This window comes from Alternaria novae-zelandiae (assembly GCF_023758075.1).
Source record: "Alternaria novae-zelandiae strain BMP 2774 chromosome Unknown scaffold_8, whole genome shotgun sequence".
Classification (NCBI taxonomy): Eukaryota; Fungi; Ascomycota; class Dothideomycetes; order Pleosporales; family Pleosporaceae; genus Alternaria; species Alternaria novae-zelandiae.
In genome coordinates this window covers 737871-761241 of record NW_026056968.1, presented here as the reverse complement: position 1 = coordinate 761241, position 23371 = coordinate 737871, and the positions used below count along the sequence as shown (strand labels likewise).

The following is a 23371-nucleotide window of genomic DNA, read 5'->3' as shown; positions in this document are numbered from 1 at the left end:
GAAACTGCACAATGGCTTCGCAGCGGGTATTCCAACTTGGCCTGCGACGGGCGGCCGCGCCTAGTCTGAGGGTTCAACCGGCAGGACGCATGGTCCAGCGGAGGTATGTCATAGCAGCATCGAGCTTCCTCGCACCACCTGTACCGCCTATACTCATGCGCCCGCGTATGCTAACAATGGACAACGTAGACTCGCAGCGACGGAACACGCCTCGCAGTCCGAAGCAGCCGAGATCCTCGCGAAGCAGCGCATCTACCGCCCCGTCTCCCCCCACCTGGCTATCTACAAGCCGCAAATCACCTGGTACGCCTCGTCGCTCAACCGCATCACGGGAATTACCCTCTCCGGCTCCCTCTACCTCTTCGGTATCGCCTACCTCATTGCTCCTTACACTGGATGGCATCTCGAGACACAGTCAATGGTGGCGGCCGTTGCTGCATGGCCCGCGGCTGTGAAGATGGGAGTGAAGGCCTTCTTTGCTTTCCCGTTCTTCTTCCACAGCTTCAACGGCCTGAGGCATTTGGCGTGGGATGTGGGTATCGGATTCAAGAACCAACAAGTCATCCGAACCGGATGGACCGCTGTCGGATTGACGGTCGTCATGGGTCTTTACTACACTTTCCTCGGATAAGCGATCGCACTCAGATGGAGTCAGTAGGGCGGTGAAGAGAGAAACGAAGCGGTCTGGGTGGTGGCGATGAAGGAGAGTAGCGAGACAGTAGAGGAGGAGACGGAAGGACTGCAGGAGGAGAGATACGCAGGATTAGAAGTGTATTTCTTGGAAGATGACCAAGAGTACGAGCAACATCTACAGAGCACATGTCAAATGAATGACAATTTCTTTCTTTGCATATTCGTGACCAGGCACTGAGCCAGGTGGCGGTGATTTACTGAGCGTGTGGAGAACCGGCATTGCCCTTCTCCAGACGAGCGCGCGAACGGCAGCAGTCTATCAAACCATTTGAGGACATGAGAATACGACCATGTCGAAAGTCGAGGGAATGTCATCTGGACAACCGACAGACCTTGACGAATAGAAGGAATGCACGGCACGCAGTGTCAGTAAGCAATGGAAGATGGCATTCTAATACAGGCGGGGACCAATGCGCCTGTCAAACCCAAGGCGGCGAAGAGAGAAGCGCAACGCTTGGTCCAGATGTCACTGACTGGCACGGGACCACGCGTTAATTGGCGCGTAGCCGCCACGGCTGATTTGCAGTAACCACGAAAGACAGTGAGCATCTGCGCCTTGCTGGGAAGTGCACTCAGAGATGAGCTTTCGCCATGGAGGACTCGCAAACTCCCACGGTGCTTGGGGATCTTTTCTACGATGTGAGTATTCGTCTTCTGCGTCGCGTCTGGATAGCGTGTTGACCCCGGCCGCCGATCGCTCAAGTTGACTGACGCCACACCAGGACCCATCTCAACTCTCCCAGGCTCTCAAGCAGCGGGCCTGCACCGACAAGCCATTCCGCTTCACCACATCGACTGAGAGCCCACACTCAGGCAACCACGCTCCTTTAGCCTTGCCCTCGGCCCAGCACACGGGTTGCGTCTCTCTGCACCTGCCCGTCGTGCTTTCCCCGTTCAACCGCGCTCTTTCCCCACGACGCGCCGCGACCACAAAACATGTCAAGCCCGCCGCCTTGCTCACCCACCACAGCGCGCCCACAATCACTGGCAATATAAGACACGGGGACAGCGTATTCAAGATGTACCACAGCTTCAACATGATGGACGCGCCGGGCGACACCCAGCCGGACAGTCAGATGATGAAGACATGGACAAGCGGCATATATACCAGCGAGGCCAAAGAGGCCAATCCTCCTAAATCGCTGTTTGTCGACCATTCCGATGACGATAATGGCGACGAACTGCCTACAGATGAGATGGACATAGTTGCATCGAGTCAAGACCAGCACATGCCAACGCCTACGAGCCCTACCGTAATCGACGCCGACGACGACGGTTATGCGCAGAATAGCATGGCGCCTACAAGTCCTCTCAAGTTCCAAACACCGGCATTGGCAGACAGGCACAGGGGGAACTCTGGCCAGACGCTCAGCTCGGCCGTGCGGACAAACACTACGCCTGCCACCGCTGATTCACCCTCGCTGTTCTTTCCTGCTTTCGACAATGGAGGCGATGGCGGATTACAGCATATCTCGCTAACACAGGCCTTCAACAACACCCAGGCGCCTACTTCGCCCGCTGTGGGCGGTGTTGCAGAAGATGTGGTTTTCACGCGCCCTTCGCCCAACTTCAGCCACTTGCGGCACTCCAGTCCAATTCCCGCCTACTCCAGCCCCATCAAAGCCATGCGCCCCGACACACCCAAATCTGATCCCATCGTACGATCATCCAGCGAACCACGAGCCGAATACGTTACAATGAAGCAATCGCAGGAGAAGCGGAGGCCTTCTATAGGAGATGAGCAGAGCGTGCCCATAGACCAGGATAGCTGGCAAGAGCTGTCTCGGAAAGTGAAGGCGCAGAAGGCAAGGGAGCATGCCCATCGCCGGGCTGCCAGCTCCTTGTCACACATCTCGGTGCCAACACCATTAGTATCGCGATCCGGAAGGAAGCGCGGACCGGATGTCGGTTTACCATCGCCCGTCAAGTCGAGGAACTCACGGGGTGGCGAACATGGTGAATGTTCGGATGACGGTGACGAGACAATGGACGAGCAGTCACAACCCATAGTGGGGAACGGGGTGAAAGACTACAATACCGAACAATTGCCCGACGGGTCGTCACAGAATGCGGCCCATACCGCACGGACTGGAGTGAGACGTAATAGCAACGACAATAGTGTGCAGGTTCCCAAGACTTCCTCGCACCCTCACCGCACTTCACGAACTTCTACCCAGCAAGCAATTCCTTCCTCGCAGCTGCAGCACGAGTCGCAACTACGGAACGAGAATACACAACGATTTATACGAGACACAAATCAGCCACCTAGCAGCAAGGAATCAATTGCTGTTATGGACTCGCAACCAGATGCAACCGCAGACTTCGATAGTGTACCGCGACCAAAATCGCTACGATTTCCATCGTCACCATCGATGAATCAATACAGTATCAACCAGACTACCATGGCCACTAAGACCGGATATACGAGTCAGGTCATCTCTTCATCAATGCCCCCCATGCCACCCAAGTCTAGCCTGGATGACAACGAGATCCCCGACGGGGAAGAGCGCGTACCCAGCAGCCCTCCACTCCTGAGACCCGAAGACGCAGAAGCAGAAGAAGGCGATCTGGAATACGATGAGCACACCTACGACGAGTACGTAGAGGGAGCAGCTGACCGGGACACTGCGACACCGACCATTGAAGAAGACACCGTAATGGACGAGGACGAAGACCTACCGCTTGCAAATGAGGAGCTCGAGGGCAACGCTGCAATTGAACTCCAAGGTGAAAAGTCTGATGAGGAGCTTGATCTCGTCCAACCCGGCAAAGTGGATGTGGGAACCGACCAGCAAGTTCCGGAAACCTTTGAACAAGATCAATCTATGGATGGCATCCGCGATGGCGATCTACCACGGCAAAATCCGACTACGGAGCCACCCAAGCCACCGAGCATGCGACGTCAAAACACTGTCCCAGAGACTGACGCACTCGATGAGACGCAACCCACGTTCTTCACAGATAACATGTCTGCTGAAGCCACAGGGGACGACGCTGCTGTACTCCGTGAGACAAACAGTACAGAGGCTTTTCAGACCGCCCAGGAAGAACATAGCCTGTCTGAGCCGAACAAGGCGGCACCTGTTAGCTCAAAAGACAATGGAAGCGATGTGATCCGTGGAGATAATCGTATCCATTCTATTGATGACATTTACAATCTACCCGAGACACAGCAGTCAGTACCAGAAGAAGATATCGAAATGCCACGGTTGAGTGGTCTTGAGGATGACGATTGCGATGCCTTCATGGCTCCGACTTCACCAGCACCTCCGTCTACAAAAAGGCGCAAGGTTACATACACAGCGAAGCGTGGTGTTTTTCGCAGCCCACCAAAGCCGACCACAGACAAGGACGCACTTACAGAGCCGCCCAAATCACCCCGTCTCGAGCAGGTTCAGCACGCGCCTGAGGACAATCCGCCGACTGCGTCAATTCAGGCACGGGAAGATCAGGGCGCATTGGCCGCTACGCGGGAAAGAGAAGCGGTACAGGCCCCATACAAACGAACGACATCTTTAAAGTCAAAGATCTTGCCAAAAGCCAGTAGAGCCCAGAAGGAGAGGCAGGGCGCGTTGAAACCAGTATCCAGAGAACTCTTGCAGAGCCTGTCTTCACCGGCGAATTCACCAGCAAAACCAAAGTCTTCTTTGGAGGTGCGTAAAAGTACTCCACTCACTCCTACGAAGCCTCGGGAAGTAGTTGTCGATAGACCAGCCGATGTCGAGATGCTCGACGCTGCTGTTGAGCCGGATGAGCCCATCAGCTCCGCACCCCATTCGACCAACGCCGAGATGCCACTAGAAACTCCGTCGCAACGTGTCACAACCCCACCAGGGGAAATCATTGTGCCAAACAGGGTCTTCGCGTCCTGGCCAGGCAGCCATTACTATCCTGCCACATGCATCGGTCAGGCCACTGCCCGTCAGTTGCAGATCCGCTTCGACTATGAAAACATTACGTCAATGGATGCAGTGCATGTCCGTGCTCTGAGTCTCCGTAGGGGTGATCAAGTCAAGGTTGATGAACCCGGTATGAAGAAGAACGTTTATGTCGTTATCGATTTCAAGGACAGGATCGATGACCTCAGTGGTGCAGAGTTTCCCATTACTGACCAACGCGGATATACGACAGTTGTTCTGGAAGAACGCGCCCGGGAGAGCTTGCCCAAAGCTAAAGCAATGCAGCCAGCGGAGCACATATCCGTGCCTGTGGGTAAGATCTACCTAACCGCTTCACTCTGGAAGCGACTTCGCGATCGATCCTTCAACTTCTCTGCAGCCATCACGCCAGCCAAGCCAGCTTCTCATTTCGGCACTCCTGTTGCTGATCCATTCACAACACCCTCTTTCAGCCGACGAGGAACAGGAGTACCATCACTGCTGAAAGACGTTACCACACGTGCCGCGTCTGTGGCATCTACCGCCCGATCCGGCAGTGGCGTGTTTGCGAACATGGCTTTTGTTCTTACTTCTACTGCAGCAGACGTGGACAAAGAGGTTGTTGCTAGGCAAATCAAGAGCAACGGCGGACAAGTCCTAGAACAAGGTTTTCACGAGCTTTTTGAGAGTGAGCAGCCCAGTGAGGCACCAACATCATCTCAGAGCCGTCGTAGATCGGCCTCTACTATCGAGGGGTCTGCTGCACTGGTGCTCAAGCAAGCATACAGAGACCTGGGCTTCGTCGCTCTCATCTCTGATTCTCACTCTCGCAGCACCAAGTACATTCAAGCACTCGCCCTCAATGTTCCGTGTCTGCATCTTCGCTGGATTCATGACTCGCTGAACGCATCTCGCGCTGCGCCCTTTACGCGATACCTTCTGCCCGCTGGTGTTTCCAAGTTCCTCGATCCGAACGGTGTCGTGCGATCCCGTACAATGGCTCCTTACGACCCGGCTGGCGAGGACGTCTCCTTCGCCCAAATCATACAAGATCGTGATCTTCTCTTCCAAGGCCAGAGTGTCCTTCTTATCACCGGCAAATCGAAGAAGGAAGTTGAAAAGCGACAACCATTCGTATTCCTCTCCCACGCTCTGGGGTCTGCTACAGTCGGTCGCTGCGCCGATCTTGTGAGCGCATCCGATATGCTCACTAGCGGCAAGTGGGACTGGGTATATGTGGACAACGGCGAAGGCGGTGTTGCAGAGGCTGCCGCAATGCTGCTCGGTACCGAGAAGCCTGTCGCCAATGGCAAGACTAAGAAGGCCAAGAAAAGGAAGAGGGATGAGACTGAAGTGCAAGAAGAGCTTCTCGTCAAAGGGGAAGTGAACGGGCATAAGGTAAAGATTACGTGCGCGGAGTTTGTCATTCAGAGTTTGATCTTAGGCGCTCTCATTGAGGAGTAAACGTCTTTGTTGGTTTTGATTTTATGGTTCTAAGGTCTCCTCCTTAGATGATGGTTTTAGGCGCTTGACATGGCACATGCACACATGTAGCACGAATTCACGTGCAGGAGGCGTTTCGGATACATGTACCATCACCAGCTTCACTTTTCGGATGTCACATAGCGCGGCGCAAGGCCCGACTCTTTTTCTTTTTCCTTGTCCATTCTGTCGACGATTGTCCAGCTAGCGTAGCATACACAGTACGAGAGCTTTTTTACTACCTTCCCGGCGTTGAGACATCATGCAAATAATCAAAAGCCTCGTATTGGCATATCCCATCTTAATTCCTGTGCATATCTGGGTGCGTCCTTTGAGGACCTTTTGGCATCATACTTCCGCGCACCTAAAGCATGCATTGAGACAAGTATATGAGCAGGTGTGGGTGTTATTAAAGATCTGTCCAGTTCTGGTATCGTTCTCTGCCAGTAACAGCAGCATGCATCAGTGAGCTGCACAATCATGCGCCACGCTGTTAGGCGCAGTGAAGGATCTGTTGTGTTGAAGAAGAAACTTTCATGCATACTATCGAACGGAACGACTGCAAGGCATGCGTAGCAGTTGCAGTCATGATAATCGCCATGCAAATTTGTTTACGGCCCGAAAGCTCTTCTTACATACTACGCAGTAGGCAGCACAAGCACGGCTGTTTGTACGTAAGATCACTCAACGATCCCAGGAGCTCGGGAGCTTGTGCACAGTACTATACTGTGAAGACACGTTCCTCCTCCTCCTACATCTACAATTCCAGCGTCACAATCGGCGTGACTGCGGTAGTGCGAGCATGTCGCACATAAGTCTGTTACTAGCTTTTCTGTTTGACAGTAGTCAGAAGGGGCCACGGTTGCCATCAAACTCAATACGCAACAGAGCAAGCGATGGGCCGCAATGGCGACGAAGGCAGGGAGACAGGCATGGTGAGAAGGAGCAACAAACCTGAATAGGATGCCCCGTTGATGGATGTCACCCGTTCCGTCCGCTAAGGCACTGCAATCACGTCTAAGACAAGTGTAGTTGTCCTGCTAAAGCATGTTGACGCCCCCTTGCTAGACACACGACAGTATTGGCATGTGAAGAACAAGCAGTGTGCATGTCCATCCTTCGTTTGAGCCAAACCCCGTGGATGCAATCGCTCTCTTCCGCAAGCGAAGGATCGCGAAGAGCGCTTGAGGTCCCTGTCTATCCATGTCCCGCTGTTGAGATGATGCGAAAGCTTCTATGCCGGCCCGCCAGATCAGCGCTCATCAGGGCGCACCGCCGTTTAGAATTAGCGTTGAACCGAATGAAAGTGCCTTTGTTGTGGAGCTATCATGACTCCTCTTCAAAGATGCGATTTGTTAAGCGATCGGAAGAACAGAGCCCACGATAGTCGAGTCATGTTGAATAAGAGAGGGGGCCTTATCGGTAAGTTAGGCGGTAGGAGTAACTCCCGTCTGGCTGGCAATGACGGTAGTGACAGCCCCAGTGGAAGGGTCTTGCCTTCGGATAGCATGCCGTGGCTAGCTCATTGGCTAGCCGGCAAGGGAGCTAGCGTGACCCTATCCGAGGAAGAAATATTGCAGGATCTATGTCAAGAAAACCCCTCAGAGGTAAGCGTTGAAGACATGGACCCCGTGAGTGAATTCTCTGAAAGCCTGGAGTGGATGTTCTGGAATGGTACGTTGTCCTTCTCAACAATTTGAGCAGCTAGCGGCACCCGAAGCCGGCCTATCACACCGATCGACATCTGCGTAGACGTTATGGGCTTACCGAGCCTCAGTGGAGATGTAGCATACTTTACCCATGTATGACACGATGTCTTGCATAAGATATAATGCGCTGCTGACCTTCACGTTGGCCACACAGGAAGGATTTGGAAGCCGGAGGCGTCGAAGGAATCCTTACAGCTCCACGAATCTTGTCGACAAACGGCTTGAAGTGTTGGTATTGATGCAGCCACGCGGCGCAGCAGGGTAATGTGAGCCGAGAGCTAATGTTGCGATACCCACACCTCCGAAAGGTGATACGCGGCTTCCGTTAGTCGAGCATCGGTACATTGGCTGCACCAGACCAGATGCAGGAATTACTATCGATGTAGTGGCGTCCAAATGCCGCCTCTCCCCCTTGCACAATCCTTAGCGCAGGCATCGCTACGACTTTCGCGTCCGCGGGGTAACTTAGTGTGCGGCGTGGGAAGGCTAAAAAGTAAAGTAACTTTTGAGAACGTCCACAAAAGACCAATAGCACTTGTGGCTTAAAGCGGCGTGAACTGGAAAGCAGTGCGGGTGTATCTATGGTGCCGCTCTGGAGATTGCTCGATCGGCTGCTGCCGCATGCAAATTCTCTGCAATGTACTCGATTTTTGTCATCTTGGTGAAAAATAGGTAATTCGATGTGAACATTCCGGGTTGTTATGTGACCACGCAAAAGGCTCCATATCAGGCAACGACTGCGAATATGGCTCCCTTTCTGAAGATCTATTCTGTTCCCGTTTGTTGTATGTCTATCGCACGGCGCCGTATGCCTTGGTGGACGTTGCCGATCCAGGATCGCGGCTACGCTGTGCACTAGGGTGACTTCTCGGGCGATGTCTGCTTTCGGCAAGCGATACGCCTGATTATTTTCAACAACTGAAGCGAACGAGCAAGCGTTAAGAAGCCGGTGCGGAGTACTAATTGCGGAGTGCCTCTGAAGTTAAACGCCTATTCATATCAGCTTGGCCTGAGTGGTTGTAATCTTACATGACTAGGTTCGGCACTGATCCGAACGGACAATGTTCCAGCTTCATCTAGGTAGATATTAAGGTCCGCGCCGATCCCAGTGACAATCTCTCCTTTCACATGTCCAGGACTCGATCCAAGGAGCGACCTAACAGTGGTACAATCCTTCCGCTTTAGATTGAACATTGGGAGATTTCTGATCAGACGTTCGCTATCGGACCGATTCTGTCGAGTGCGATTGGTGGGAATCTGATTAGAAGCTCTGAAACGGCCTCGGCAAGACGCGTAGTGCAGTCTCCGAGGAACTTGCTTGCCCAAGCCTGTTGGGATCTTGGATTTGCGCGGGAAGACCAGGTTCAGGGTACACAAAGGACCTTGCGCAATCTATGCTTGGGCAAGGGTTAGCGGAAGGATGAAGGTTTGAGTGGGAACACCTTCAAGCAGTCGAGCCGACCTGCCTTGGGAAGCTGAGTACTAAGTGGCAGGTGTAGGCGAGCCGACACTCTCATGACGTACGCCGCACAGATAGACGTTTCTTTCTGCAGGCCGCAGACGAATGAGACCATGTAGGGAAGAAGCGAAGCCGGGAACTCCGTTTGCGTGCTAGGTCTGCTTCAGCTTGTCTTGCTTCTCAACAAAGCAGAATAACCAAAGTAGGCTCATATGAACCCAGTTTACCGCTCCGACACAAGACGGCAACCGGGTAATTTCAATGTGGCGTGGGAGCTTCCCGTCCCCATTGTGACACAGCCACACGTCCGAACGCTCAGCTGTATCAAATAAGTACCGAATCGTGAGTTGGATGTTGGAACAAAAAAGCCAATGATCTTCTGAGGTAGTATCATTCACCTGAGTGCAATAGCCATTCCCTGTTTTGTTCGCAAACCTTTTCCTACTAATCGAGGAGATACGCGAAGAAGGTTTCGAGAGTAAAATTTAGAGAGGACCGTCTTGTCGGTTCTGCTGGTGCTTAGTCGTTGTGTCAGTCTGTCAAAGCCGGTGTGGGAAGGAATCTGCCAAATGCACAAGCGAGCCAGGAGCAACTCGGAATATGTAAGTCGGTAGACACCGACAGTCAAGGACAAGCTAGAGCATATTGCTGCACGTCATAGTTGGTGCATGCGTATTGACCTTCTAGCGCTTCCATAGATTGATTGCTATACCTTCTCATTAACAGTGCAGGATCTGCAGTAAGGGTGCAGTATCAAGTTGAGATTTCGGTGATGAGAGGAAGATAAGGAGGTAAAACGCCTTGTTTGAGTATAGTGCATGGCCAGGCAGCGTGCGCACTTGCATATGTAGAGTGATGGGTGGGCAGGTGCAGCATCGGCCGCGAACGGTGGATTGCAGCCCCGAGAAGTCCTCCAGAAGCTACGGCCTGTTCTGGACTAGCCGCCAGCAGGCTTACTTGCACCCCGCCCCCGCTTTCCTCATTGGGCAGACCTGTCAGAAAATATTTACTCGGAAGCACAGAGGTCCCCAAAGCGCAGGCCGACAAGCAGACATGGCAGGACTAGACGAAGATGCCATAGACGAGGTCTTGTACCTCGCGCGCGCAAACGAACCTTCCGAGCTTGATTCATACGTCTCCGAACTGTCCACACAGACCAAGCGACCGAAGGCGGAACTGTTCGCTGCGGCCATCGACCCATACTCGAAGAATAGCGCACTGCACTATGCTGCTGCCAATGGTCACAACGGTAACATTTCCAGTCGTGCGTGGTCGAAAGCCATTCTCACTAGCATAGATATTATCAAGTTGCTCTTCTCGACAAGCGCAGAGAAGCCAGAACCGGCATTTCTAAACGCAGTCAACGATGCAGGCAACACTCCCCTTCACTGGGCTGCGTTGAACGGCCACCTCGAAAGCGTGAAACTCCTAGTACAGTCCGGCGCCGACGTCACCATCATCAACCGAGCGGGCCACGATGCGGTCTACGAAGCGGAGATCAACGACAAGAACGACGTGGTAGACTGGCTGCTCGGAGCCGTAGAAGAGCTGGAGAATGGCATTGGACAGAATGACCAGCCGGAAGCCGGAGACGCAGAGGACAACATGGATGATGCAGATGCAGAAGCGGAGCGCGCCCAAGACAGCATTGCACCGGCGCAAGGGGTCGCAGCTGAACCGACAGTGGAAGGCGTTCGGAAGCAGATGGCGGACATGAGTACCCAGGACGTCGTCTCGAAGGGTGGCTGAAGCAGCTGCATCCTTGGCCGCAATATACATATATTACTGACGGCGTGCGACCTGCAAGGAACATGATGGCATGGGGTTCATGGCAAGGCCGAGCTCCACGTGGCGCGGGCCTGTGCAAGACAGCCACGGTTCCAGGGCAAGGTCTAGAAAGATGAACGCGGGGCATAAGAGAGCAGTATTGGTTGATGAACAAGGCAACAAAAATGCCATTGTATCTATGGGTCATGCACTGAAGTGTATAAGACCTTGCTAGCTTCCAGTTGTGACTACGAGCAATAGAGGCTTACTCCTGCTGGCAATGCCACCTGTATCCAGACACCTAGTCAAGAAAGTAGACTGGCTCTCATCATTGGTCATCCGCTCGAGTACACAATGAGCAGTCATCATGCTCATGTAAAACATGTGTGGTTCATACCACGACGCTGAGCGAAGACGCACAGTCCCATCATGCTATACTATCGCATCCAAAAGCACCGGAACAGACGTGAGACCCTACCTTGACAGATAGACATGTAATCATCAATCCAAGGGTGTTGCCCATGCCTAGCTTGCATTAGTACACGTTGGAACCTGCACTGCTATTCTCTCTTTCTTACCGCCCACACGCTCAGTCGAGAAGCCAGGCACGGCGCTTCGCGTCCTTCGCGGCTCGGCGCTTTTCGTTGTACTCCTTGAGCTGCTTCTTGCTGAGGTGCTGAGAGCGACGCTCTGCCTTGAGACTACGTCCGTCGTGGCTATTGGCGGCTGCATCAACATCGAAGAAGGCATTCATCTGGCGATGACTCTTGTTTTCATCGTTGTGCATCTCAGGACCTTGACCAACTTGTTGCTGTTTGCCGTTGAAACGGTTGAACTGGGCAGTTGTCGTATAGTCATTGCTAGGGAGGAGCGCGTTGCGAGCTGCGGAGGCTGCAGCAGCGGAGGCCTGCGCTGCATCCTCTTCCTCCTTCTCTGCCTCCTTGGCGTAGTCGGCGTTGGGGTCGAAGCTGCCATGGATCTTGGGGTTGTATCCGCCCCACTTGCGCTTTGGTGGTGGGCTGGTACCCGGCGCGCCAGAGCTTGATGACAGTGCAGCGGCGCCAGCGTAAGGGTTTCTGTAGAGTGCACGTATTAGGCTGGGAAAGACACGAAAAGAAGATGATAGTTAGCAAACCTGTCGTAGCCGAGGCTGTGGGTTGGGGCGGTCGGAACGCGTGGATTTTCCCACTGCGAAAGACCCGTCTTGCGGTTTAGGAAGTACCAGGCGCCTGCGTTGGGCTCCCACCTGGGCTCCCAGCCATCGTCCTCGTCGTCTGGGACAGGCTCGTCGGGGAGGGGAGGCGCGCCACCATCGTACGGGAGAGGCGCAGAGGCGCTTGACGTGTAGCTAGTTTCCCTATCCGAGGGCTTGACATACGCGACTTCCGGGGTACTTGCGCGGCCGTCGCCCGGCTGCGCAGCGGCAGTTGGCGAGGACTTGCGCTCCTGATCTTGGTGGCCGGACTGGAGAGCCATGCTGCAGAGTCTCTGTACACTTGAAGATGTTAGAAAGGATGTGCCCGGTTTAGAGGCTGGTTGCATGCACGAGGTCGACAAAGAGGTTGCCGGCACGGTCAGTAGCGTTGGTGTTGTTGTTGCGAGTCGCCCCGGTCGCACCTGCACAAAGAACTTCGGAGCTGGCTTGGCACTGCGCTAGCGACGTAAGCAGACGGAGCGTGCATGTGACCTTGGCACTTTCGTTCCCGATACACTGATACCCCATCATCTGCACTGACTCGCAAGCCGCTTCGCTTCGGTCCAGCTCAACGGCGATCCGCTTGTGCCTGCGCCTTAGTCCTTGCCAGTTCCCGGCCGCTCGCCTGATCACTCGGTCCTTTGTCTCATAATAAATACGGGTGGTGCGAAAGTTTTGAGGGCGTCATCGCCGAGAACGGGAAACGACAGCCGATCCTGCATCGTCGTTGCAGCAAGCCTCGACGGCACGACAAGCACGCTGCGCACGCGCTTCCATCGCTAGGCCGGATGATGTGACAGACCAAATCTCGTCTTCAAGCCACCAGAGCATCCGGAGAAAGCCCTTATTATATGGAGTCTCAAGGCGCCCGAAGATGTGCATTGACTCGGGAGCTTGCAGTCAAGAAACCGACCGCTAAGCTTAGAGCCGTTCGGAGCGGGCCAAGTTGGCTTCATGCAAGCAAGGCCAGAGGCGTTAGGGGATCCGGGACGTAAGAGGATCGAGATGGTCTCAATCGCCCGCTCAACGGCTGCTGTGAGCTCGTTCCGATCGGATTCTGGTGCCGCTTTAGCTAGGATTTGTCGGCGCCTTTTTAGCTGACGACAACGGCATCGCTCGTGTCAGCATTTGGCACCAGCCAGTCCATTGTCGAGCGGGGACAAAAGGCTGTTTGTGGGCACCGTAGGGCCGGCCGCCGGGACACCTGTCTTTCTGTTCGCATCGTTGACGGCGGCTTATTTGCCCTCTTTTCTCCTGCAGCGAGAGGCGTCGTTTATGGTGGCTGCACGTTTTAGCTGCTTCCAGCCCTTGGCCTCAATCTAAGTGAAGCTTATTGGTCGGATCCGCTCCAGAACCTAACGCCAGGTCCCAGAGTTTCGCGGCAAAATAGCAAGGACATGTTCGCTGCATTCCGAGCCCACGCTGCATGATCTGCACAGGTCATTAGCGGATTAGCTGCGGTTGGCCAGCTGCCAGTTGGTACGATCTGGGGCTCACTTGCCCACGCGCCATCCACGACTGCAGTAACGTGCATCAGTCTGCATCTGACGCAGCACGCTATCTAGCCCGCAGAGGGTGGTTGACTCGATATCTGCAGCCAATATTCCGGCTGGCTTGCTCATACCCTGGTCGGTTCCAGCATCTTCGGGTCTCAAACAGCAAAGGCTCCACGACCATGTCCCTGGCGGTCCGTCACTGCACGCCACTGGAATAATCGCTGACCTACTTGGAGGCCGCGGTCGCTCCTCCTTGAAGCCTGTTCTTGCAAGGGCCTCCTGGTAACCTCTTGACTGGCCGAGCACGGGGTCCCGCTGTCGTCCGCCCACCCTCCACTTTTGCTACCCGGCATTATTGTACTTATTACTATTATCCTTTGCCTTGCGTTCAAGCAACCGAAGCCGTGCTCGCTGCGTGCTCAGTGTCAATTGCGCCCAGAAGGAGCGCCCGCGCCGCATATCTTAATCCCTGCATCTGTAAGTTCTTCCCGCGTCGCCCCTACATACGCTCTTACATGCACTGTTGCTTTGTGCTTCGGTTGCGGTTCATACGGAGCCGGAACAGCGGTGCTCAGTCGTCAGACGTCAGCCCTGCACGGACTGTTGATTCTTTGGTCTATTTTCTAGACTGCAACGGACATCCTAGTCAAGGCCAGACGCTTCTGTTCGTTGGCCACCTTCCTGACTTCTTCACGTACCTTTATGTACCCGTTAGGTTGTCTACTAGCTGATGCCGTGGCTGCATCAGTGTCAAGCGTTGAGCAGTGCCTGGATCCCTTGAGCATCCTAGGCAGTCCATAGCTCCTACTGTTCCATATTCCCTCATGTGGCCGGTCAACGGGGTGTACCGTGGAAATCATCCCACCTCAAGCGCCGAACATCAAAACCCATCTTACCTGCTATGCTTCTCAACATGAGTCGTCCACCCAGCATACCCTCACATTCAGGTCCTCCGCCATCCTACAGCCCTTACCCAGCACATCATGCTTCATCGTCTCGACCAGAAATCATTGCCCCCAGTCAGCACGTTCGCCCCAGAGATTCCAGTGGAAGTCATAACAATGCGCAGCAATTACCAAGTCTTCGCACGCTTCTGGAACCAGAACTACTGGACAAGAAGTCGTCTGATCCATCGCTGAGAGCGGGCGGCGCTCCGGTACCTTACAGCCATGGCGGTCGTTACGGGTCGTCAAGTCCGACACTGAAGAGACGGCATGAATATGATGGTTACTTCCATGGCTACCCAGAGCATAATGCTATCGCTTCTCAAACACCCTACCACCACCGTCAACCTCTTTCGACCACAAACGCCACCACATCCACCACATCCTTACCACCCGGCTCTGGGTTTGGTGTCGGCCGAGTAGATCTCCAACGGCGCGAAAGTTTTGCACATCCTTCACAGCATGAGCTGGCGGTAAATGGGCATCGGCAAGCTTCGCTCATGTCTGATGCGACGGGAACGATGACGACTCACTCCGTTCAGCAAGAACTAGGGTTTGACCCAAGTAGGCCTGTCAGGATGAGACGACTGGAGGGTTCCTCAAGAGCTCCGGTACGATCGTCGCGTTGTGTGGGCCAGCGCGATATACCTGGCGAAGGCCCATGCTACGTCTACGAGGACGGCACCTACTGTCGGGCTATAATAGACGGCGAGGCCGTGAACCCTTCCTGGGGCATTACGAAGGCGGGGAAGCCTCGAAAACGACTCGCGCAGGCTTGCCTTACCTGTCGAGAGAAGAAGATCAAGTGCGAGCCCGGGTATCCAAAATGCCAGCAATGCGCCAAGTCGCAAAGAGTATGCAGAGGGTAAGTGGATCTCCCTGTTTGCAGTTCCCTTCTTTTCTCATTCGAGAACGTGGAACGCATTGACTTAATTGACTTGTTATACACTTCGGACCAGACAGGACTATAGTTCTATTATAGAATGACAAATACTAACCAATGGTAGAGGACTCAATCAAAGCAATGCATCCGGCGAGACATCACCGTCAAACTCCGCTCCGCTATTTAAGAACCATTCGTCCGAAGTCTTGAGTCCCGCAGCCAACTCAGATAGAAACAAAGCTCCCGGAGAGCTGCGAGACTCATCAAGAAAGGTTGACACTTGGAACTCCGGAACCCCGTTCAGACCTCGAAAGTACCGCCATCATACTAGCACGGACCCGAGAGACATGTCGGTACAGTCGTACGATTCGGATTGGAGTGGTTCGGCAAATGACCAGAGCCTTGACGATCCCGGACGTGGCTCTTACTCCGATCAACTTGCCCTCCAATGGGAACAGGATCCTTTCGAAACTGACCCTGGACTGACGATGCACCTACTGGATCTTTATTTCAATCACGCGGGTCGCGCGACCTATGGCATGTTTCCTCGTAGACCCTTCCTCGCATGGGTAGAGGGTAACCGCGACAAGAACCACGACCACTTGATGCTTTTATACTCAGTCCTGGCTATAGGCTCACTGTTTTCGGTTGATGGAGATAAGAAAGCCCTGGGAAAGAAGTTCGCTTCGGTTGCGTCATATGCAGCAGAAAAGCGGTTCGGGAAATTCAGCCTGCAGTTATGCCAGACTCGGCTGATGCTCGCGCTCTACTATTTTGCTCGCGGCAAGTCACAGGAGGCCTGGGACTATTGTGGTGCTGGTCTGCGAGCTCTCAGCGCCCTGAAGCTGAATTCTGAAGAAGGCGTTAAAGAGCTGGTTGATAGCAGTGCCGATTGGGACTATGGACTTGATCGTCAAATGTTCGCGGAGTGCTGTCGTCGCACTTTTTGGTCCGGACTACTGATGGATGTAAGTCACGACGTCATCAAGGTCCCAGCATCCGTTGACTTGATGCAACAACAGCGATACAATGGCTTCTTCGGAGGGACCCTTTTCGTCCTCAACTTGGAGGATGCCTTCGTTCAGCTCCCATGTCTGGACAGCATGTACGATGCATCAACACCGTGTAACGCGCCGATCCTAGACGAAGATCTCCTGAGTGGAAATGCCACTTCTGGCCCCGTTCTTGGCCACATGGCGTATCTATGCCTGATATCGACGCTATGGGGCGAGGTCCTTACCTTCACTAGCCGAGCTGCGCGTCGGCCCGACAGTACCTATGAACGACATTACGACACGTTCTACACGCGAATCAATGAGAAGCTGGAAGCATGGCATGCGATGTTGCCGGAGGAACTTCGTTACAGCCCACGAAATCTCGACAACAGCATGGTTGCAGGATACGCAGGTACATTCGTGTCTATACACGCTTTGTATTACGCTACAATCATCCGGCTCAATCGCCATATCAGAGTCAGCATATTACCAATGGAAAAACAACGCCGAAATCTGGAACGAGCCCTACGCATGGCGTCCAACTTTCTGTCGATGATGCTTTCCCTAGCTCCAGCTAGCCGCCAACGTCTTTCGCCCACCGTTGCCTCGGACCTCTCGTTCTCGACGCCTTTCCCTGGTTACGCGCTCATGCTTTCGGTCGATGTATTGACCTCTGCCGGGCTGTTATCATCATTGCCGACTTTGATCGAGACACTCAACACTACACTGACCTGTATCGACGAACTAGCAGGCGTTTGGGCTTCTGCAAAAGCGCAGCAGAAGACAGTATCGAATCGGATCAAGCAGCTCATGGATATTGCCGCACAACAGGGCCAAGGCATAAGCAACGGAAGTTACGGAAATTTCTGGAGGATCGGCAACAGTCTTGAGACGGCTTTCGGAAACGATGATGCGTTGTATAAGACCGAAGACCAGTTGCTTTTCGGCGTTGTGGGTCAGCTTACGAGTCAGTAAAATGCCTGTCCATCAATACTTGCTACTCCACGAACCAATGCCGGCTTACGTCTTTTCCTTGGACCACATCGGTTTTGTATGCGCTTCTTGTAATTGTCTCGGATCTGTGGTTATGCAATGGTGTCGCACGCTGCATAAACCTCGGCCCGATCTCCAAATCGCGTTCGTCTGGCCAACGCGCCCAGCATCAGCAGAATCCGCTCTGACAGAGAGCATGCATCTGCAAGGGCTGAAAAGCGATTCAGCCTCCTATGGCCTATTAGGAGTGCGTTCGTATATGGACGATGATCGCATGTTATCCCCACGACGCTGCCCTCTCCAAGTTGTGAACTCACGAGAAATTTGTATTCGTACTACTCTCAAAAGCCGTGAATGGACGGAGGATGCTTTCGCAAAGGTTCATGCGGTATTATTTTTCTTGTCTTTCAAGTCTCATTCTCATTCTCGGCCATGTGTCATGGAGCGGCTTTGTACAATTATCACTTACCAAGATCATGCGCGCATAATGATTGGCACCTTGTACCATCAAACGATATTATAAACAGAATCTTTAACTACTCAAGGACTCTAAATCATCTGTCGTAGTGTTACGAGATAGCAGATATCTCACTTCGTGAGACCTAGGCAGTAAATCCTGCTCATGGTGAAGCGGTATCATCAAAGCATGATCGAGCTTTGCTGCAGTACTCCCTCACACAACGCGTTTGCTTTGCCCGAAATCCACTTCGCGGAAATAGAGTACCCGTACCTTGCACCTCGGGTGCTACACTTGCGCCGTGACCGCAATAAGCAAGCAACAAGGTTGACTCATGCGGGGACGCGGGACTTTCTAAGCCACAATGTCTAAGATGAAGCCAAGGGACCCTATGTGTGACTTGCACGTCGACGATTATCGCACTCTTCCCTGGTCAATTAAACGCTCCACACCACTACCGGGACGCCTTCGGTCCACACCAACAATCCAAAAACAGACAGATGAGGTATACGAAGGAGGAGGCCCGCGGATCGAAGCTCGAGAGTGGTCGGCTAAGTGATGTACAGCAAGGAGATAATCATGACGACATCATATGCACTTTACGACCGATCACCATTGGTACCAAGATGTATCGCCCAGGCCTGTGGCACTGAAAGTCCGAATACGTGCCAGCTGATCACAGCATCACCCACACGGTATGTATGTTACGGCAGCGGTGATCTAGATGCCAAAGCGCAAGGAGGCAGTAGCGCCTCCCCGCTAAGGGTAACTAGCAAAATGTCCACGACTACCGGTAGTACGGGAAACTACCGACCACGCGCGTCTTCAGAGGCGGAAACGTGACACACGGCCTCATAGCCCGCAACTAAGATTTTGGCGTACCAACTCCCGCTCTAGACTGTCCCGAGGTCGGCACTTGCCAGCGCACTTGAGCGAACAAGCAAACAAGATCATCGTCTGCTCATTGTTCGAGCAGCAGAAGCAAGCTATCGGAGCTGAGATCTAGCCAAAGTCTGTTTCGAGCGGTCCCAGAGTAAATACGAAATGACAATGTCTCCCTGGGCAGCCACCACAAGCTCGACCAAATGCCCTAATTGAACGTGCCAAACTCTGATACTAGTACCGCTCCCTTTTTCTCCTCCATGACTACCGGGCGGGACAAGAACCGACCAACTAACTACCCGAAACGTAATTTAGCGGAAACCAAAAGCAATTCAGCAAGCGGAAACCGGCGAATTTACATTGCCCGGTCCGATTTCGAAAGCGTATCTCGTAAAATGCGTTCCAGATGTGTCCTTGTTTTTCCAGCAGCATCACTTGCATCGTCGTCGTTGTGTCATACCAAGAACATGTTCCTTCGGCCGCATAACCGAAGAGACAGCATTAGTGGACCAGATTCCACAAATCTAGCTTTTCAACACGACACGTCACACGAGTACAAGCTTCAGTGCCCAGGTGTTCCAGGGCTGGCCGTTCATGCACGTGCGCACCTTCCACTTCAGGATGCAAAACCCAGCGCAAGCGTAAAGGGTAAGAACGTTTGCAGGAGAAGGCAAAGAAGAGTTTCACGATTTTGCCAAGTCTTTCAAAGTTTCACCATCATGTGTCTGTCAGCTTCAGTTCATTGGAAAGCTGGCATGGAACTAAGTTTTCTTACTGCGCTTTGCTCCGCAGAATAGACATGAGGTGGATACTCAAACGTTCGACGGAAACTCGGCATGACGCAAGATACCTGTCTAGCTGGCTGCTGGTGGCCGAGGCCGAGGCCGTGACAAGGTACCACCACTACGGCTTTTGCGTGTGGATAGAGCGGATACAAAGCGCTCTCGAGGAGGTAAGAACGATTGGGTGAGAACGCAGTGGCAGGTCTTTCCGCTCTTGTACCCAAAGTAGCGGCCGAGATGCAGCAACGTACCTAAACTTTATCTTGGAGATGGAGGGATTAGAAATGAGTAGTGCAGTGATGGTGATCTTGCCGCCCCTGTATCCCTACATTAGACGGAATAGATCAAAGAAATACGACATCGGGACGACATGATTACTACAGCAAACGTGCCTCTTCTCGACGAATCAATATGACGACTCAAACAATGATTGAAGTTGAAATGCTCTTGAATTCATCATGTCGACATAGCTAGATAGATCATAAATTGTTATCCGTCTTGAACTTATCCCACGCCTCGTTCAATGTGGCAAACACAGCCGCACTAATCATCTTCTGCTCTGTGGTGGCCGATTGAGATATCTGTAACGAATAAGGTTAGCAAACAGTCATGTTGTTTTGGACATGGGAGAGGAGAGAACATACCTTATCAGGATGCACCTTGGCAATAGCCTTCATGTAGATAATCTTGACCTTGTTCGGCATGACCAGATCACCCATGTTGACCTTCTTCCACCCTGCATCCTCCCAGAGCACTTTATCTAAACTACCCAGTAACGCACGCAGGTTATCTGACTTGGTACCCTTCCAAGCAACGAGTTTAGCATCGACTTGGTCGGTAAGGGCAAATTTTTCATCGTCTGCACGTTCAGCGGCGGCGTTGGCGGCTTTCATGCGTTTGACGGCTTCGGAGTCATTGGCGGGACCACCACCAAGATCTGACATGGCAGAGGGTCTAGGAGCAGCAGGCTTGCGGGCTGGAGGCGGGCGTTTAGTAGCTGTCGGGGCGTTGTTATTCCCATTTGCGGCTTTCTCACAGCGGTTGCGACCGGAAATGGCAATGGCGCCGCCTACACCATTTTGAACGGCTTCTTTCCATACGCCGTGTGCATCTGCCCACTTCTCCATGTTCTCCAATGCTTCGGCTTTTCGCATGAGAGCTTTGCCATAGAATTCCTTCATGTCTTTTTCGCCTTCCATTCCTCCCGTAGCAATCTTCTCGCCTTCTCCTCTTGACACGCCGATTATCGCTAAAGCTGAGTCGGCATCAGCAATTGCCGCCTTCGGGTCGCCAACTTTGATGTTCGTAACGGCGCGATTACAGAGTACGATGATCGTGACGGGATGATTGCTTGGGAGAGGACTCAGTGCAGAAGAATAGGCAGCGTGTGCAGCAGGGTAATCCCCACGCTTGAATGCTTCGGAACCTCTTTGCCGGTCGGCTGAAGATGAGCTGAGCGCGGAGGATGAGACTGGAGGTATTTGCCTGGGCGGTGCTTTTGGCCTGGGTGGCGTTGGCGTAGGAGCCGGACTTCGAGCTTTCTGGGATGATGTTGCTTGGAGGAATGGATTGTTAGATTGAGCAGGCGTTGGTTGGCGCGAAGACTGCTTCGACGGCGGCGTGGGATCTGGAGAGAATAGATCCACTTCAGGCTGCGGCTGCGGCTGCGGTGTAGTCTTCTTCCGGCGAGCAGGGCTGATATATGCTTGAGAGCTTTGTTCCTCTACCTCTTGCCGGGTCAATCGTGTTGCTGGTCGTTTATCCAGACTTGATGGTTGCTGCCGCTGTGACGGCGATTGCGATGACATGCGGTCTGGGTAACCGTTTCGCCCGGTTTCTTGCTCTCTTCTTTGTCGTACAGGTAGCGGTTCGGCTTGGTGGCGCATGTCGCTCGTCCGGGATGGCTTCGTGGGACGCCCACCAGCTTCCAGCATCATGGCTTCGTCTGTAGCCGACGCCTCGGCCTTTTGCTGTCGACTTGAACGAGGAGCAGCTTCCGCAGCCTGAGCGTCTCTCATCCACTTTGGCATGTTTGGATCACCCTCCTGTTGGAAATCGGCCATAGCCTTTTGTACTTGTTTGCGGCCCGTCTTCCAGAGAGAGTTTGCCGATTTGAATAAATTGTTGCCAATCTCTGAAGCCATTTGGGTGACGTCTTTTTCTTGACCTTCTTGCCTACGTTGTCCTGAACGGCTTCGCGCTTCATCTTCTTGCATCCACGCGGGCCTAGAGCCGCTTGCCCGTGGTTCTCTTGACGACTCCCGACCATTGGATCTGCTGTTCCCACGCCTCGGGCGCTCGTCTGAATCATCAGGCTCTCGACGTGATCTGTCTTGGCTCTGCGAATGCGTTTTCTGTTTCGCCTCGGCATGCGCCTGGTTTAACAGCCATCCCACAGCAGCCTGCACATCGAGCCCAGAATCTGTGGTCGCAAGAGCAATTGCCGACCTCTCAGCTGGAAAGCCCATGTCCACAAGTTCAGCAACAGCTTTGTCATGCGCGTTCTGAGGGCCTGGAGAAGTTTGTTGTCGATGGTCCTCCACGGGTGCTGTCTGAGGCTCTTCCTTATGCTGGAATTCGGAAACTGGCTTTCCTAACAAGCCTAGTATATCGTCGTCGGCAGCGTTGGTCGTTGGCGGTGGAGCAGGCGACGTGGACTTTTGTGCCATCTGCTTGAGACCAAACATATCGTCATCGTCGTCGAGGAGCTCATTGCTGCCGGAGGAGGGCTGTGGTAGTGGCGTGTTGCCTCGGGAGACATTGGCGCTGTAGGCAGGTGTGCTCCTGCCACTGCTGTGGGTGGGGACGGGGAAGTGGCTTGAGCGGTCTACGGGAGCTGCTGAGTTGAATGCTGCTAAAAGATCAGCCTCGCTGGGTGAAGACACCTCAGGTCGTCTCGAAGAGGTGTCCAAGCCTGCGAAGGGCTTGTTGATAGTCTTGGATAGGCCGTGATTGGTGAACGGGTTGTTCGAAGGACGCGGGGCGCCAAATGCCGCAGGTTCTGGCGTGCTCTTCCCACTGCCCAACGTGTCCCAATGCGTCGACTCGGCAGCTCCGAAGGTTGTATCCCATTGCTTCCTCTTCTCCGCCTCTTGTCTTGCCTTCTCCTCTTGTATCTGCTTCTGTCGTTCTTGTAGCGACAAATTGTTGGCCGGTGCTTTGGACTTGTTGGAGGACACGAGACCAGCGAAGCTATCGTTTGCGGGGGTCGCTGGTTTCGAGGGCACTTTGAACTGCTGCGCACCGCTGGAGCCAGCTCCTAAGCCAGATTGTTGCGCGGAGAGCGTAGAGAGGGGTGTGGATCGACCAGAGAGCTGAGGCGTGGGGCTCTGGCGGAAGGGTGGGAAGGCCGCGGGGGTGTTGGCGGGCTTTTTGGCGGGCTGCGACCAGTCGAGGCCGGCTAGGTCGTCCATGATGTCTGTTCTTGTGTGTGAAAGGTTTCAATGAGTGTGTAAAGGAAATGGTATCATAATGGCGGGTTGGGTGTTGGCATCGGTATTAGGTGTATTGACCGCTTCACGATGGTCGGTCGCGCTTGCTCGTTACGCGCCACAGAGCACAGCCACGTCACGTGATATATGCAGGGTCTAAGTAGCCGCGATGCTTTTTGGGCAGTTTCGACTACCTGAGCATGTCTGCATGGTGTTCGCAGGCAGCTCCCTGGTGAAATCAAAGTGTCAACATTTGCGAACACAATTTGTTAGGGTAGTGCAACTATGAAGGGCCTCGTCTCCGCCACAGAAGCAAGAAAGATCT

At 53.5% G+C, this 23371-nt stretch overlaps 6 protein-coding genes across 6 annotated transcripts; 4 read left to right on the top strand and 2 right to left on the bottom strand.

The window, feature by feature from the left end:
* Nucleotides 1-11: 11 nt before the first annotated feature.
* J4E88_004734 (uncharacterized protein) lies at nt 12-631 on the top strand (the record flags this gene model as incomplete). Its single annotated transcript, XM_049398378.1, has 2 exons — nt 12-103; nt 190-631. The coding sequence occupies 2 exons, from the start codon at nt 12-14 to the stop codon at nt 629-631; spliced, it is 534 nt and encodes a 177-aa protein (XP_049255939.1).
* Nucleotides 632-1712: 1081 nt separating this feature from the next.
* Nucleotides 1713-6035, top strand: J4E88_004733 (uncharacterized protein; the record flags this gene model as incomplete). Its single annotated transcript, XM_049398377.1, has 1 exon — nt 1713-6035. One exon carries the CDS (start codon nt 1713-1715, stop codon nt 6033-6035), a length of 4323 nt encoding a protein of 1440 aa, XP_049255938.1.
* A 4239-nt stretch (nt 6036-10274) lies between these two features.
* Nucleotides 10275-10970, top strand: J4E88_004732 (uncharacterized protein; the record flags this gene model as incomplete). Its single annotated transcript, XM_049398376.1, has 1 exon — nt 10275-10970. One exon carries the CDS (start codon nt 10275-10277, stop codon nt 10968-10970), a length of 696 nt encoding a protein of 231 aa, XP_049255937.1.
* A 607-nt stretch (nt 10971-11577) lies between these two features.
* Nucleotides 11578-12464, bottom strand: J4E88_004731 (uncharacterized protein; the record flags this gene model as incomplete). Its single annotated transcript, XM_049398375.1, has 2 exons — nt 11578-12064; nt 12124-12464. The coding sequence occupies 2 exons, from the start codon at nt 12462-12464 to the stop codon at nt 11578-11580; spliced, it is 828 nt and encodes a 275-aa protein (XP_049255936.1).
* Nucleotides 12465-15201: 2737 nt separating this feature from the next.
* On the top strand, nt 15202-17476 carry J4E88_004730 (uncharacterized protein; the record flags this gene model as incomplete). Its single annotated transcript, XM_049398374.1, has 2 exons — nt 15202-15488; nt 15631-17476. 2 exons carry the CDS (start codon nt 15202-15204, stop codon nt 17474-17476), a joined length of 2133 nt encoding a protein of 710 aa, XP_049255935.1.
* A 2618-nt stretch (nt 17477-20094) lies between these two features.
* On the bottom strand, nt 20095-23028 carry J4E88_004729 (uncharacterized protein; the record flags this gene model as incomplete). The annotated part of the gene is made up of 2 exons (XM_049398373.1): nt 20095-20196; nt 20260-23028. The coding sequence occupies 2 exons, from the start codon at nt 23026-23028 to the stop codon at nt 20095-20097; spliced, it is 2871 nt and encodes a 956-aa protein (XP_049255934.1).
* Nucleotides 23029-23371: the final 343 nt, after the last annotated feature.